The sequence below is a fragment of the Osmerus mordax genome, chromosome 9 (genome assembly GCF_038355195.1).
Source record: "Osmerus mordax isolate fOsmMor3 chromosome 9, fOsmMor3.pri, whole genome shotgun sequence".
NCBI classification, from domain to species: domain Eukaryota; kingdom Metazoa; phylum Chordata; class Actinopteri; order Osmeriformes; family Osmeridae; genus Osmerus; species Osmerus mordax.
The window spans coordinates 2,291,908-2,309,407 of record NC_090058.1 but is presented as its reverse complement, the minus strand read 5'-3'; the positions used below and the strand labels follow the sequence as shown (position 1 = coordinate 2,309,407).

The following is a 17,500-nucleotide window of genomic DNA, read 5'->3' as shown; positions in this document are numbered from 1 at the left end:
AGGAGTGACATCATGAATGACATCATGAAGGGGAGATGTAAGACTTAGACAAACAAAACTTGAATGTTCTCTGAGACAGACAGAGATCTGTCATGAAAGAAGGGGCCTGATAAAACACTCACACACACACACACAAACATTCACGCACATACTAACACACACACACACCTTATGCTAGAAGTTCACCTCAGGACTCCTTCTGCATCACACAAACAAGAACACGACCCTGGCAACACAAAGCAGGACTGCTGATAAAGAGGCTGTATACTGACACAGATGCCTTGGAGTGTCTTCCATCAAAGGAAGCTTATCAAAGTTCAAGGCACCTGCAATCACCCAGGGGACCAATGAGAAGCTCTGGATCTGACTGGCGTGTTATAAGAAGCTAATCTATCATGTTATCTGTGTCTGTTATCTCACATCTGAAGAAGTCCTCTCACGTGAAGACCCAAGCGTTGACTAGGCAACGCTGAACTCTCTGGGAAACGGGTGAAGGCAAAGCAGCTTTTAAAGGTTAACAGGAACAGTTTATATGCCGTTTAAGCAAGCAGAGGAATAATCACACTATCTCACTGTCCTTCTTAGTTACACAATGATGAGACAGTCTTGGCAGATCCAGACCTTATGATTGCTGGTTTTAATATTCATTTAATATATGGTTTTAATATATTTTATTTTATTGGATTTTATATTATATAGCTCTGCCAGTATTTTGTTGCTCATTTTCTAAATTTTATCTTGTTTTTTATGTTTACTGTGTGCCACCTGCCCACCAAAGTAAATTCCTTGTTTGTGACCACTTACTGGCGATTAAACATTATTCAGATTCTGATCCAGGGACCACAAGACTGGGTCTGGAGAGAGTTACCTCACTAGAGAAAAAGCTAAACGCTTCATGAGGGTGCAGACGGTATGACCAGGAGAAACTATTCTCTAATGCAGCCTCTTCACTTCCTATCGTCAGTAGTTAAAACCGTGAGGCGAGAGCCATTCTGAGGACCCTACTCTGTTACTCTGAGGACCCTACTCTGTTACTCTGAGGACCCTACTCTGTTACTCCGTCCCACAGTCATGTCTGTGTGGTTCAGACTCGTACAACAGCCAATTACCTTAATTTCGAGTAGCTAAAAAAGAACAACATGTGTTTTAGCGGCGGCTTGTTGCCATAGAGATAACAGCGTGACCACACCACCCTCACATAGACTGGAATCCTGAGGAGAATTCCAAGACGCTTCTAAGTCGCCGGGCGTCGGGCGCTAGGGGAGACGACATGCTGCTCGGGGTGAGACGTCTCTCTAACAAGGAGCCCCGGTCTCTCTCAGCCTGTCAGGAGCACAGCGACCCCCCCCCCCCCCCACACACACACACACACACACACGTGTATGTGCATGCATAGAAACAGCAGCATGGACACTAAGGAAAAAGACATGACCGTGAAGCGGTAGCAGTCGACTTCAAAAGCCAAGTGGGAAGCCAGGAGTGTTTCTGAGAGCAGGATAGACACGTTTGTTAGGCTGTGAATATGCTTCTGGCATGCGGACGCATCGTTAATACAAACACTCATCCAATCTCATGAAGAGGGGACTCTCAAACCATGAAATGAGCAGCAACATGAACTTTGACTTTGACTGGCGTTTTTCACACGGTGCTGAGATTTACGTCTCGTCGTACATCAGGATGAGCTTCTCGCGAGGCGGAGCTGGCCTGTGCATGCTAACCAAGCATCAGGAGACGCATTAACAACAAGCTGCTTCTGCACACGCACACAGCACAAATACACCCATTGATAATGCGTAAACACACACACAAATGCACTCACTCACATACATACATACCTACACAGAAGGTTGTTGGTTCGATTCCCGGCCGTGCAAAATGAAGTTGTGTCCCTTGGGTAAGGCACTTCACCCTACTTGCCTCGGGGGGAATGTCCCTGTACTTACTGTAAGTCGCTCTGGATAAGAGCGTGTGCTAAATGACTAAATGTAAATATCTACTCACGCACACAAGCACACACACACAGGTGAGATGCATTGCCAGAAAGGCTTGTCTGCTTTGGCAGGAGAGCAGAGAGAGGCTCCAGAGAGAGGCTCCAGAGAGAGGCTCCAGAGAGAGGCTCCAGAGAGAGAGGCTCCAGAGAGAGGCTCCAGAGAGAGGCTCCAGAGAGAGGCTCCAGAGAGAGGCTCCAGAGAGAGAGGCTCCAGAGAGAGGCTCCAGAGAGAGGCTCCGTAAACAGACGTCCACCTGAGCAGGTGGGAGGAGCAAATACGGCATCAAACAAGTGCCTGTTAAGTCCTGATTGGCCACCGAGCTCGCAGGGTGTATTTGCTTCCTGGGAGATCCATCCTGGCTCCCAGACACTGGCCTGGCGTTCTCTCTCAGCACTTCGCTATAAGGCTGGTGATTTGTCTGCCACCAGAAGGCCTGTTGTCAACCTGCTGCGTGTTACAGAACCAGGGGGAACTCAACTTCCTCCCTGCAGACTACCTTGGACCTTGCACAAGTATCGAAACAGTTTAGAGGTGGTTTTTTTCTTGGTTCTCTGAATCAGATCCAGTAGTGGATAACTGACAGACTGACTACAGTGCATCCAAGTTCATGACTTGATAAGGGAGCACACACACACACACACTCACAGGAAACACAGGAAACTCGTTCATACAGGTCACAGGTTCTTGTCGTGACCATATTCTTCACTCTGCTATTTCTCCTTTCGTCCCGGTGTTTCTGTGCTCTGGCTTTGCGGACGCCATGTTTGTCTTGTATCACGCCGGCCTGTCACGCAGGACTGCAGCGTTTCTCTCCAGCCTGGGTTCCTGCAGCACCTGATCCTTCCTCAAACAGAAGCGAACCCCTTTAGACACATGCTATTATCCACGTTATTGATCGCTCAAACAAACCAACCCTGGGCGGCACAAAAGCCAAATATGTTGCAGATCATTCTTACTCGCTTGCTTTATTCAGTGACCTCGGTGAACATGTCTTGTTGAGTAACGGGACACAGCGTGAATGATGATCACTGCCAATCCCCTTCAGTCATGTCAGCAACAACCAGCCTCTGAGCTGGTTGAAAGTCTGTTGACTGGATTTCAAAAAACAGGTGGAACTGGCTTGTCTCTCCATTGTATTTGTATCTTTATCGCTTCCAGGGTTTCTTCCAAGTGTTCCTGGGAGTTGTCTTCCTTGAGGGGTTAGGTTGCTTCAGGTGCAGCTTGGGCGTATGTGAAGCCCTCTGTTAAAAGGCCTGTACACATCCCATGTGATTGGATTTCTAAGGAGCCAGTCTCAGGCTCCCAGGCCACCACCCAGCTGTCCTCAGTGCCGTGCAGGTGACAGGTGAGGGGGAGAACATCTGGGGAGTTCCCTGTATCCTGTGGCATGAGAGAGACAGCCAGATGGCCGTCGCAGAGCAAGCCTGTGTTTTGAGGTCATATAAAGCCAGTGAGACTCTGGAGGGGGCTGGCAGACAGGGCGTCTCCTGCCTCGTCTTGTCCACACACCGCCTGACACAGAGCGGGGAAGAGAGGGGGAGGAATGGGAGCTATATCAGGTGGAGCATTCCTCTGCATCCTCAGACAGTCCTCTCTCTTTCACTCCCTCCCCCACTCTCCTTTTCCCTCCCTCTCTCTCTATACCCTCTCCCTCCCCCTGCCCATCTCCCTCCCCCCCGCCTCCCTCCCTCCACGCTGTCATAGCTCTGGGTGTCAGCCAGCCAGCGTTCTCCCCTCTCTCCCTCTCCCTCTCTCTCTCCTCCTCTCTCTCTCTCCCTCTCTCTCTCCCTCTCTCTCTCAGCCTGATCAGGACTAGTACTGAGCCTGGTCCTCGGTCCTCTGAGCCCAGCAGTCGGACCTGACTCCCCCTCCCAGGCCGTTTCCTGCCTCGCCTCTCCGTGGACGGCCGTTTCCTCCTGTTGTTGCCAGACTGGAACACAGTCCGGAGGGCCTGAGGCTGGGGGTGTGAGGCTGGGAGGGTGAGAGGCAGGGCCTGAGGCTGGGGGTGTGAGGCTGGGAGGGTGAGAGCAGGGCCTGAGGCTGGGGGTGTGAGGCTGGGAGGGTGAGAGGCAGGGGGGGATGCTGGGGGTGTGAGGCTGGGAGGGTGAGAGGCAGGGCCTGAGGCTGGGGGTGTGAGGCTGGGAGGGTGAGAGGCAGGGGGGAGGCTGGGGGTGACAGGGTGGCAGGGTGGGGGGCTCAACACGTCTCTCCCAGCTGACACCAGTGCCCTCCTCTAGGGTCCCCACTGCTGGTGGTGACACTGAGAGAGGTGAGTAAAGCCACCAGATGAGTGTGACCAGCATGGAGCTAACAGGTACAGTGGGGGTGTGATCAGAGCGAGTCTCTCCAACTCACATCCACCACTGCCCTCCCTCTCCCCATCTCTCTCTCTCCATCCATCCTTGTGTCTGTCGCTCGTCATCTCCACACCCCCCTACGGGAGCTTGGCAGCGAGCACCTGTTTCAGCCCCAGCCAGCACCTGAAACTCTATCCCATAATAAACGCCGGGAGACCTGGCAGCAGGTCAGAGGTCAGTCAACAAAGGTAGAGGGAATCCCCGAGGCAACCCTGAGAAACTGCAGCCAGCCAGGTAGACACGTTCTCTCTCTCTCTCTCTCTCTCTCTCTCTCTTTCTCTCTCTCTCTCTCACTCACTCACTCACACTCTCTCTCTCTCTCTCTCTCTCTCCATCATTCCTGTTCTCTCTCTCTCCTTAACCATGCATACACACACACATATACACAAAACACTGTAACTTTGATACACATAAACAAACACAGGCCAAAAATTTATAAACACACACCAGGAGTTATACAAGCAACAAAAACAATGGAACTCACTTTCTGCTGAGGAAACGTGTTGAACGATGCAGTGTTTGCTGTTGAATGATTTAACTTTTTGATTTGAATTGTTGGGAATAAATAAACGTCAACATTTCTCTAAGTCCTCCAAACAATTCTAGAACAAGAACCTTATTTTACTTCCAACCTCCCATCCAACACAGTTGGTCTAACCTCCATAGAGCAACGTGTTCATCGTCAACTGGGGAAAAACCAGCAGTCATTGTGTGCTGACGCCAGTGAACCAATGTCCCTGTACTTACTGTAAGTCGCTCTGGATAAAAGTGTCTGCCAAATAACTAAATGTAAATGTAAACCAGTTCATTCACCACGCCACAAAACAATCTCTCCCTGCTGTCCCAGGGATCTCAATCTGGTTTCTCTGACACCTGTGGGCAGAGGTCATGGGTCAGGGGTCAAGACAGAGGTGAGGTCTGCCCGTTTCTGACCCCCACCTACAACCGCTCAGCTTAACCCAAACCCCTTCAGGCCGTTCTCTGTTAATCATTCAGGGTACCATTCCAGCTCATGATGTCCACTCAGCACTCTAATAATGTGTCTCTATGTAGGGAAGCACGCTATGTGGCTCATCCCCAACCTGCAGTCTCTACTACCACATCCTGTCTCCTGCATCAGCAACTCAGATAAATATTGTTTAGCAGATAAATATCATATATCCAGTATATATATAATTGTCTGATGTTTGACGTCATGTTGTTCCACACACAATCCACATAACAAAACCTGGACTTTTCTTGGTATAATCAAAAAGTATTCATTTAGCGACGTACAACACAGGGAGATTCAAACCTACAACCGCTTTATCTGCAGCCAAATGCTCTAACCCCTTAGCTATACTCTCCCCACTCTTCGTAGATCTCAAACAACACACTGAAAATATATATTAACTATGAACATAACAAGGAGGAAAGTTTCCCAGGGTAGTTTTTGGTAAAGTGTTTCATTAAAACGTACACATGGCTCCAGGGAGGGATGCTTTGAACGCAGCGTGGAGGTAACACCACAGCTTGCATATTTCATCCACAAAAGCCGGCCTATAATTTGGCCTCTGTCTGACGAGTCCTTTCCACTTGGCAGGGCTTGGGTGACAGGGAGATGGATCTACCTGATATCAGGTGGCACCGGGTCTAAACCATGACTAAGGACTTATGATGGGTCTGTGTGGCCACGGGTGACGAATTAAAGTCCTTACAGGTCACAATACAGCCCAGGCCTCAAGGCCTGCAGCAAGGTAACGGCCTATTGTTGTCCCTGACAGCCTCTTAACTTTTTCATGAGACGTCTGACAGTACTAACAAAAAACCCTTCCTCCTCTCATTTCAACCCAGCGCAGGGCAGACATCTAGAGTTGCCCCTTTCAGCTCAGAGTCATAGGATAGGTGGAGGTATCACTCACGGTATTTAGCGGTAGATCTCAGCCAGGTGGATGGTCTCTCCAAGTCTTCTGAGTGTTGACAGATCCTCTGATTACGGTACAGAGTAATTGGTTGCTTTGAACCTGTGGTGAGGCTGATCGTCTTCCCCTCCTATCAAATCTCCCCTCAGCTTCAGTTATCAGCCTTTACATCCAGCCCACATGAAACACATTACGTAATTGTCACACCCAGACTGTCTGCTATTTTTGCGATTGAAGCTGCATGTTGCAGGGTTTTAATTATATGAATGAAATGCATGAAGAGTGTGCTTGTCTTTGATTGAGACTGAGAGTCGAGTCTGCAGATCCTACTGTGTCTCCGCTGAGCTCCTTTAGGCAAAGGCCGTTTTCTCAGGGCTTGTTTTTAATGGTAGGCTGTCCTAACATGTCTGGTTAATGTGTGTCGAAGCCACTGTATCCTGACAAGGGTCTTTTGTCAAGGGCAAATCTTGACCAAGTTAATATTTGGTACTCCTTTTAGTTGACTCCTATAGTATTGCTAGAAGCTAAAGATATCTTAAAATGATGAATGAATTGCTATCAGAAGTATGTTACCTTTAGCGGTCACGATGATGAGAGAGAGAGTGCACATAAATATTCTAACAAAAGACGGGGAGAGACAGGAACTACTCCACTGGAAACGAGACAGCACTTAACAGCCAGCGAGCGTGAAAGCTGGCTAATTGCTGGCAGTGGATGAGCAGGGGGAGCAGCCAACCATAAAGGAATCACCTGTCACCTCCATTGTTCTAACGCTGACCCTGCGATCCCTCTGACCACACCTCACAGAGCCTTCTGCAGCGACAGCCTCTCTGGGCAGCCCTGGCACGGCTGCTGTTTGCCGTCTCAGACACTGTCCTGGCAAACGGACACTGGCGAAGCCATCCATGGACAGGATGGATGCCGCACAGACACACATAATGTAAGAATGGCTAGCTTGGCTGGCTCAGTTCGATTGCTGACTGCAGTGAAATGTATTCATTTGGCAGGTGATTTTGTCCAAAGTAATGTCCAATACGGGGGGGTTTTGAACCTGTGACATCTTGGTCTGCAATGAAGTGCTTTAACCACTGAACTATTGCCACCTTCCTACCAGAACTCCAGGTCTCTAGGGAAGTAGTACACTCTGTTTGGTAAAGGCAGGGAACAGTATTTTAGGCAGAGACAGGAAAACATGATCCAGCTCTGCGAGGTCTGGTGGTTTCCCCTGTCAAGTTTCGCTCCCACAGTCCTCAAATAAGTTCACTCATTCAACCAAACTGTCTTCCTTGAATTTATCTGCTAACGGCTACTCACTACTTCACTCAAACAATAAGTCTACTGAAAGAGGGGGGGGGGGGGGGGGGGCTGTCAGAGAACTGACTTCCTCCTCGTAAAAAGTTCGGACAAGCGGATAGGGGAGAGGAGGGAGGGGGGCGAGAGACCTCAAATAAACAGTCTGCGCTCTCCTTTTCCCAGGACGGATCCAGACATAACATCCAGCCCCCCACCACAGCAGCCAGGCAGGTACTGGGGCCTCTGGATCTCATGGGTCTGGCATCAGGGCATCCAGGGTCGTACTAGAGTACGCTGGCTCTCCCCTGGTCACCTCGGCCGCCCCCTCTCCCCCAGCGCCGGGGCAGGAGACCCTGTAGCAGCGCTCATGCGTGAGCGCAGCCAGCCAGATCCTCCAGGTGAGGAGCTCACAGCCCAGCTGGACAAAGGGGCTCTTTCTCCTGCGTCTGCAGAAACCGATCCCCTGACCCGAGCTCCAGCGAGCGCCCCGCCTGCCCTGTTTACCACCTCCGAATGAGGGTCCAATTTAGCCATCAACATGTGCGTAATAGAGGCAGAAAGGACTTCCCTCACCCCACCCTCCATACCTCAACACCTGGGAGGACCACACAGAGCACCTGGGTGAGGAGGGGGGCATGCGGGGGGTTCCCAAGGTAACATAACCGACTGCAGGTGGGGTAGGTGGGGGTGTGCTGGAAGGGGTGAATTCACCAGGGAGCTAAAATATGGATATCATATGGTTGTGACATGCCATCCTCCACAAAGACAAGACCACACATACAGACAGTGGAACAGGAGGCAGTGGAGCCCCAGTCCTCCAGAGAGCCTGGGCCCGGATCTCTCCGTTTCCATCCACAGGACACGACCCTGACTGGGGAGGATTTGGGAACAGCTTCAGGGCTTGTAATCCAAACGGAGCCTAACTTCTTTAACTCAAGATGACAAAGGAGAGAGTGAGCCCTAGGGGCGACTCTCTCAGCAACAGCAGGACAGGTCTGAGAGCCTATATTTAACAGTGGTGGGAATGGCCAAACATACAGGAACACTTTCAATGCATGGCGAAGGTCAACTGGGACTTGACTTCCTTTTTAGACTCCACAGCTAGCGGTACCTAGCCCCCTCCTCCCCACACACACACAGAGTAATAATGAGAGATCCATTGTTTTGCAAAACAATGGGCCACGTCCAAAAGACCTTTCAGTCTGTGTTTTCGTGTGTTTTCATAAACATCGAGTGCGCTGAAGGCAGAGAAAGTTGTGCCAACGTGCCAACGAATTGTTTCACCTTAAATCTTTCAGGTCCACATGTGTAGAATCACATTAATTACTCATCAACAAAAGAGACGTCCAATACACATGCCATAAAAACGCTAACAGTGAGGTCAAGAAAGAGCACACATGTCCTTTATGTGTAAACAACATTGTTACAGATTGTACTTGTTTAAACTAACGCTGAGATAGAACAATTTATCTTCTGCTTGTCATCGTGTGGTGTCATTACGCAATACTTCAAAGTTATTAGCCTATACGTAGGGTAGGCTGACATACAGTAAAATGCTTCACAAACCTTTAATGAACTTGGGTCTGCCAGGGTGAATGCTTGCTTCTTGAGCTCTGAAACTTTCATTTGGCAGTGTTGACATAGACTGCCCCCGCGGTCCCTTCTCTCCGACTCGGTGACTGTCACCGACCCGGCTCCCTCGGGAGGTGGCCGGCTGCTACATCGCGCGTCGTCCGCCGAGTTAAGTCTTTTCCTGGGATTCACGTCGAGAGCAAACGGCGACTCTCCCCTGGGGCAGCCCTCCACCTTTACCATGAGAAAACAACAGGTTAGAATAGATTAATTAATTCCCCACCTGTACAAAGTGCAGCAACAGATTGCTGGACTGCATAGCCTATATACGCTGAAGCGCAGAGAGATTTCTCGACTTGTTTGTTAAGAACCTTGACAACCTGATTTCACATCAAAACTCCAACAACATCATCAGTCTGCCCAAAAAACGTACCAAAACAAAAGATGCGTGGAGGCCGTTTTGTGAACACTTACAGCAAACCTGTGATCCGGTCCGTGAGTTGAATTCCCCCAAAATGAGTTCATTCTCCCAGGTTGGGGATACTGGTAGTTTAAACTTTACATGCACACTAATATAGTTTATGGAGTTGCAAATTGTAAAGTTAAGTCACACGCACTTGTTGTGAATTAAGCTATGACACTCCAACCGCTAAGAACTCTCTGAGAGAGTAGACTAGCTCCCCATCGTTGTGAATGCCTCTGAAGTCCCATGCCTTGACGATACAATCAAGCAAAAGTTTTGGTCCAGAGTGCGCGTCGCTCTGCGCTCGGGGGAGGGTGATCCAGTCTAACAGGGGAGGGGTTGAAGTAACGATTTTTTATTTTTTTTGCCAGTGGAAAATCAAGATTTTTTGATGGAACTGGGAAAAAATGCTGTACTATAAATTCGTAACTTTTGTAGGAAACATTAAAGGTGTCCTAATGTTAGGAAATCTTAGATTTAGCTTTGAAGAATGGAAAGGAATATAAGAATATCTAGAATATAATTGTTCAGAATAGAATAGAATAGAATAGACAATTGGATTAGACAGTCGGGCATTACTGTTTCCCCTACAAAAGATGTTCGTTTTTATAACAGTCCATAGAATTTGAGCCCAGTCTAAACTGCTTGCGTCTTCTTTCTGGCGGGCCACAACCAAGACCTCTGGCGCCATCATCTGGTGACTGCACGAACTACAGAAGATCCCAAAGGAGATGAAAAAAGAGTGGGTCTCGACTAAATATTTAATTGATACATTTTGAATATTTTATGAAGAGGAAGATGATGTAAGCGACGACGGCCACATGCACTGACTCCCGTGTTTTGACTTTCCTTTTTCTTACACTCATATGACCCAGATCCAGGGTCTCTTTTGTCTGTTCAGAACGCGTTCACGCTTCGCAGCGCAACTGGTAGCACATTATCGCCAACCTTACGGGGTTGACATGAACAGAATGGGGTCAATTCTCACCTGCAAGTCCAGCAAACCTTAATTTTACAATTTCACAACCCAACATTGAAAATGAATATAGTCCCTATAAAAGCGGAGCTGATTACATGATGGCATTATTTTCATAGAGCCATAAAAACAATATTTGAAGCTGAAAACTAGAAATAAGCTTGTCATTATTACACTCAAACAGACATATGTATATGTCCAAAATAAAGTCAGTGTCCATAATTTCCATATAGTATATAATTAAATAAACCGTTTATGCAACTTTTGTATAGTTGAGTGCAGCGCATATATTCGATTAGAAAATGTGTCAATGGAGACAAAACAGCCATTAGATGCATGCTAAACTCTTGCCTTTGCATAAATATCCACTAATTGACGGAAGCCAACAAGAACTAAAAGCCCCGTTTCTCTTTAGCGAGGACGTTAGAATGAGACCAAGACAAAGCATCGGCTTCCAATGAAGTTGTTAAATTGATCAGCGCAACGGATAGTGGAGCTGTTCTTGGTCCTGAAAGAAGGACTTCTGGTTGATAGGCTACCGCGTGCACGGGCAGAATCCGTGAGCTAGGTACCGACCTAGTCATCAGTGGATTTGTTCTGGGCTAGGTCCGTTCAGGAATAACTGTTTTGTGTTTTGTGACATTTACTTAAATGCAAAGAAAACGTTCAAATGTGCCTGTTACGCCGGCTGTGGGGTGTTTTAAGTCCTTACCCTTGCTTTCCTCCGTAGAAGGTGACTGGTAAATCCAAATATGATGTCGGAGTCTACGAAGAATGTTCCCAGATCAATCAGACTGGGGCTCGGCTTTCCGTCTCCAGAGGACCCAGAGGAGTTTGGTAAAGCCATTAGGGAAATGTTAGTTTATTTCCACGCCCTAGGTTACCGAGTTGGCATCTATTTGATTTTTACTGCCATAACAATGAAATATTAGACACCGAAACATCGGACGAGTTAAATCCAAAAGGTGTTCCGTACATCCAGCTACGAATTCACTGTTTGCCTACGGCCACAGCGCTCCAAGAGCAACATTTGAGGGTGTGCGTAAAAATAATCTCCCCTGTAATCAACAGTCCAACAGGAAAATAACCTAATACAATCCATTAGTAATCCACACGATTTATATCCATTGGGATAGTTTTGTACCCATCCTTGACCTGTCCACTTCTGGTCTGTCACGCTGCCGGTCTGGAAACGAAGTCACGCGCCTGAGGACAATCTTTCCTACAACTCCACCTCTCTCTCTCTCCACCTCTCTCTTGCTCTCTCTCCACCTCTCTCTATCTCCAACTCTCTCTCACACTCTCTCTATACCTCTCTCACTCTTTCTCTTCTCTCTCGCTCACTCACCCGCCGCTCCGTTCTCTTGTCAATCAGTTTTTCGTTGCGCGTGCAGTCGAGAGGAGGGTGGCGCGGACTCCACTGATTTTCTTGTGTTTAGAGCAACACGAGCGCTTAATTACGATCCAAAGTTCGCTAGACCCTTTCATGAAATGTGCCCATTCACTTGCGAAGATATTTCACAAATGTGCCTCTCCCCTCAGATGAATCATTCTGAGACCCATAATGGTCACCTATGCATTCCGTGATTCAAATGAAATTGGATGTGTACAAGCCTAAAACGCTCTTAATGTCAGAGGGATTAAAATATCATATAGGGTTGTTTCATCTACAGGCTTAATGACGTGTGTGTGGAGCGCGACTGCAACACCGACCACGGGGCATCAGGACTGGCCCCCATTATAACAATCTTATCTACAAGAAACAGAAGACCTAAGCAGTATTACCGCCGTATCAAACTCATTGATGCCCAATAGCCTTTGAATATGTTGTTTCTTTAATGATTTCTTTTTTATTTCGGTCTTGAATTTCATCACATTAACAAGCCAGGGCAAATGTAAATCATGATAAGGTTATCTCTACATGTCGGCTATAGGCGCTATTGGTTTTCCTTGGGATTAAATCATTGCCCATTGGAACGTGCCGGGACTTGAAGTGCCTTAATGCTGACTACTTACCAATGACTCACAATTCACGAATGATGTAAATAATTGGTTGTATGGGTATTAATATGACGAAGGCCCATCTCCGCCATTTTTTCTGACCTTCTGACCTTCACACAATCAAGCACCTCGGATATTTTTAGGGTTTGCTAGGGTTTTAGACTATAGACCTACCAATAATTACGCTGTGTAGTAAAGATGATTTACCACAACTACCAGCCATTCATCCCTATATGTGGTGAGTCGCCCTCAACTGATGATGAAATTCCAAGGATTAGGTCCCACGGGAGGAACCTTACATCTGCTGGCGTTGCGCGTGCAGGGAAACCGCTCTGGGCCCCTCATTAACGCTGTTCCAATATCTTGTCCCTCCCAGTAACCTTCGCGGCTTTGCCAACGCATGTGGCTTCATGGAAAACGTTTAGCAGATATTGATAATGTTGTTGGCACACTGCTGAGATGAAAGGGAAAAGAGGCATCTTGGATGAATCTTGGATGAGGAGAATGATCTATGGACAGTGCTCTTATGAATGATTTATGTATGAACAAAAAAACAAATGGGAGCTCTAATACCTCTTGGGTTATCCTGCAAAGAGACAGCTTCAGATTTAGTCTATATGGAAATAAATGTCTACTTTTAAAATCAGCACAACAAAATATCACAGTTCAAATGTTCTACTTCGATGAATTGTCTATAAAAAAAAAAAAATTCTGACATGGACACTAAAGTGAACATACAATGACGGTCCGGTCAAAAATCGAAATAACCCAACCCACTTCAAAAACATTAACAAACGGACTCTCACGTGCCCGATTATTCAGAACCTTGGATAGCGACAGCGACCACGCCAGAGACAAGTTCGGACTGATGTATTTATTAACACTGTGATCAAGTACAGTAATGTGTTGAACAGTCAACAGCAACAACACATGGAAGTTAAAATAACATCACCAACTATTTAGGTAACCGAAAATTAAACCACTACATGTAAGTTAAAAATTAGACCCGTGTAATTAAAACACAAGGCGGCACAAGAGAGAGGGAGAGAGAAAGAGAAAGAAAGATACAGAGAGAGAGAGAGAGAGAGAGAGAGGGGGGGGGGGGGAGAGAGAGAGAGGTGCTTTAACCCTTGTGTGTTATCTTCGAGTCATTGTGACCCGAAGGCAGCACAAGGGTTAAAGAATTAACTCATTACAGTGGAATTACGTACCCATTTTGATACAGGAATTTTCAGAAATGAAATGCAGAATGACTAACTGAACTGATTTAAATTGAAAAGCATACCTTTGGGCTAAACGCAGCCCTTTGCTCTGGTTCCGTATCCATTTGCCTTGGCCGCATTTGTCAGCCTGGTCAAGTGGTCCTAAACATTTCACAATTTTTGCAAAGAACTGTTGAACTGTTAAGAACCACTTCACCAAAGAGACCAACCAACCATCTTCAAGTAGGATCATGGATACCCACAGTCGCCGTCTTCTAAATGTTGCTTTCTCTAAGAACGAACGAAAAAAGCAGTTTTACATTTAGTTTATATCTTTGTTTAATCCTTGGCTAACGATTGTAGAGTTGTGGCAACATGAACGGCTCCCCTGAGGCATTGACAACGTAAAGTTTAATACCCTTACCTTGTGAGAGAAACGTTTCTTGTGTGCGGTCCGTGCCAAATCTGTGTGACAAGAGAAAACAAGCTCTTTATATACTGTTTTGGGGAAGGTTCATACAAGCGCCTCATTCAGCGAGGAATGAGGACCATGCTGGTCCGACCGGATGAGCTGGGTTCCACTGCGTCGAGAACAGCCCAACTACCGCCCTGACGACTACATAAGGGTGGTTCACGCATAAGTAAATACCAGACCATCATTGCTTGCTTGGCATATTATTACAATAAGCCCCAACTTACTTATATGCAACTAAAGCCGTAACAGGAATTTATTTGATTATAAGTCAGACTGTCAGAGTGGAAATGTAATACAACCTGCGGCCGAAGTGTGACTCAACTCTCTATCCAACTATTCACCCGACCAGTCATACGGGTTTGTTTTATTATAGGATTGTTAAACCATATTTATATTCAACCATTGTCATACACTTCCGTGAGGTAAAACACAAACACACAAACACTTCTATCCCATGGAGTTTTACCAAATATATTTACTTTCTCAGGCTAATTGGGATAGCATGCTCCGTAGTCTACTGTGTTTGTATTCACAAGAATTGTCTCAGGATAAGGCAGCGAGGGATTTGAACAAACTAATGAGTACGACCTCCAACTAAAGACAAACGCTGTCATTAACATGGAGCACGTCACCTAATGTATGTCCCTTGCGGCTGAAAGCATTTCTGTGGCCACACAGACAGGTTCGAGGTTCATGGGTGTGTTCTCTGTGTAAAGGGAGATAAGTCCTCCTCTGGTATTACTACTAAGGCTAAAGGGGACAGAGATGTTTTGAAGTGTGTGGTTATAAAGTGTGTGTGTTTTTTAAAGTGTTTGTGCATGTGCGACGCTGTAGCGTCGCTTCAATAAGTTAACAGCTCTCAATATCACGTGAAAGAAAAGCCTTTATTAAAAGAAGTCTACTGCTTCTAAATCTCACAGCACATCACAAAGGGTTACAAAAATATTCATTCATTCATTCATTCAAATGAACACTAACATTTCTTAACACATTCATCGTTAGAATAGGCCTCAATGTAACACAAATCCCTGACTCTATGACATGGATCAATTCTATTAATAACGTTACAACACCAAAAAATGATCTAACAGTTGCTCAGTGAAACAGCCAGTGTTTTCCAGCAGCATCGCTGGACTTCCCTTCCTGAGTGGAGTTAGGATGGAGGACACAAATGGAACACACATAGGTTACCCCCATTTTGACACATTTTTGGATTGGATTTCCACCCAGACCCAGGCGAGAACCAGGGAGGATGAGAGGGAGGGATGAGGGCCAGGGAGGATGAGAGGGAGGGATGAGGACCAGGGAGGATGAGAAGGAGGGGGATGAGGACCAGGGCAGGCTGGGAGGGATGAGGATCAGGGAGGGGGATGAGGATCAGGGAGGATGAGAGGGAGGGATGAGGGCCAGGGAGAGTTAACAGCAGAGGACAGAGGAGGGTCAGTGAGAGCTCCTGTTTAACCAACAGAACAGTGTAGGTGCTTCAGAGGCACCAGCAGGGCAGACAGGGGAGGAGGTGGAGGGATACGGGGGCAGTGGCAGGGCAGACAGGGGAGGAGGGATACGGGGGCAGTGGCAGGGCACACAGGGGAGGAGGTGGAGGGATACGGGGGCAGTGGCAGGGCACACAGGGGAGGAGGTGGAGGGATAAGGGGGCAGTGGCAGGGCAGACAGGGGAGGAGGGATACGGGGCAGTGGCAGGGCAGACAGGGGAGGAGGTGGAGGGATACGGGGGCAGTGGCAGGGCAGACAGGGGAGGAGGTGGAGGTATACGGGGGCAGTGGCAGGGCAGACAGGGGAGGAGGTGGAGGTATACAGGGGCAGTGGCAGGGCAGACAGGGGAGGAGGGATACAGGGCAGTGGCAAGGCAGACAGGGGAGGAGGTGGAGGGATACGGGGGGCAGCTGCACGGTCAAAAGGCTTCACAGGTTTGGGTCCAGGTCTCTGCGTACCTGGACCTGCACAAAGACTGAGCAGCAGAGAAGGCTGGATGATTCGACATAAGGGAGGGTTTCCCCTCAGTACAGCAACCTCCCGCTAACTTCTTCCTAGAATCAGTGTAAAACAGAAGTTTTTGGGAGGGGGGATTGCAAGTGGTGAGATCAGTAGATGTTATTCACTGAGCTTAAAGTGGTCAGTGATAATACTCTAAAATCCTACAAATTAACGATCTCTTAACACATGAATTGTCGTTCACAGTTGGACGTGCAGATCACACACAGGCACACACCTGGTGTAGACAGACTGAGGCACCAGAACATGTCCTGACATTAATTGTTGTGTTATGAGAGGTTTCAAGAGAGGACCACAGTTTCTTAACTGCAAATATAGTGCACATGGACATAAACACTAGAGGTGGGGGAAAAAATCGATTCACATTTGAATCGCGATTCAGTCTTCTAGCGATTCACAAATGTCAAAATGCAAGTTTTTTGTTTGTTTTTTAACAATGAGGGTACTAAACTGCAAGAAAAACAATAAATTTCAAGGTTTTGATGCATTGGGATTTTTTTCTTCAACACTTAACTGCCTATCACAGTCAAAAAGAAACAAATAACACTAAACAGCAAACTAGAATCAAATGTAAGCATATAATAAATCAAAATTTGATTAAAAAATCTAAAAAATCATGAATCGAAAAAATCGTGAATCGATTTTTTATCGAATCGTGACCCCAAGAATCGATTTGGATCGAATCATGAGGTACCAAAAGATTCCCACCCCTAATAAACACTCTGATATATGGCTCAGGAGAATGTCTGTTGGCTATTTTTCCATCTTTTATTAATCTAATCCTAACTAATCAGTGGACTGCAGGTTGAGCATGATGCAGTGGGGTGGGGGCTGGATCGGAGGCGGACGGAACGACACTCCATTTGACGGGTGTCGTCTTCAGAGTAAGAACTGAGGCGGAGGCATCTAGTTTTACTGAGAGAAAGAGGGGGGGGGGGACAGAGGGGGGGGGACAGAGAAGCAGACGGAAATTAGATTGAAAACAATCAGAAGAATGTTTGTGTCTCAGACAGGCTGAAACTCCAGCAAGCTTCCAGCTTCAGCAGGGTCAACAGGCTTCGCAGGTTTGGAGCTCAGGAACATCCACAGACACGCCTGGCATACACTGGCGTATCACACCAAGCACAGCATGCCGTTAATGCAGCGTGGCGGCCACAGGGTTCAAGGCCAGCCAACGTCACAGCAAAGCCTCTGACGCCATTCTGACTGCTTGGGGAGGGCAGATCAAGGTCACATGTGGACCTCAACTACTGGCC

At 47.3% G+C, this 17,500-nt stretch overlaps 2 protein-coding genes across 3 annotated transcripts in view; both read right to left on the bottom strand.

Moving 5' to 3' along the window:
• Positions 1-13,959, bottom strand: part of LOC136949036 (kinesin-like protein KIF26A) — a 26,073-nt gene extending 12,114 nt beyond the window's left edge. Inside the window, exons 1-2 of the mRNA XM_067243236.1 lie at positions 13,840-13,959; positions 9,109-9,348 (exon numbers count right to left, since the gene is read on the bottom strand). Of these exons, the coding sequence (XP_067099337.1) occupies positions 9,109-9,348; positions 13,840-13,896 (297 nt within the window). The 5' untranslated portion in view covers positions 13,897-13,959. The remainder of the gene's footprint in view (positions 1-9,108; positions 9,349-13,839) is intronic.
• Positions 13,960-15,106: 1,147 nt separating this feature from the next.
• The window catches only part of aspg (asparaginase homolog (S. cerevisiae)), a 15,001-nt gene continuing 12,607 nt past the window's right edge, over positions 15,107-17,500 (bottom strand). For both annotated transcript variants that reach the window (XM_067242559.1, XM_067242560.1), the window contains one exon: positions 15,107-17,159. Coding sequence is in view for 1 of the 2 variants with exons in the window: in XM_067242560.1 (XP_067098661.1) it covers positions 17,157-17,159 (3 nt within the window). In the remaining variant the exon portion in view is untranslated. The remainder of the gene's footprint in view (positions 17,160-17,500) is intronic.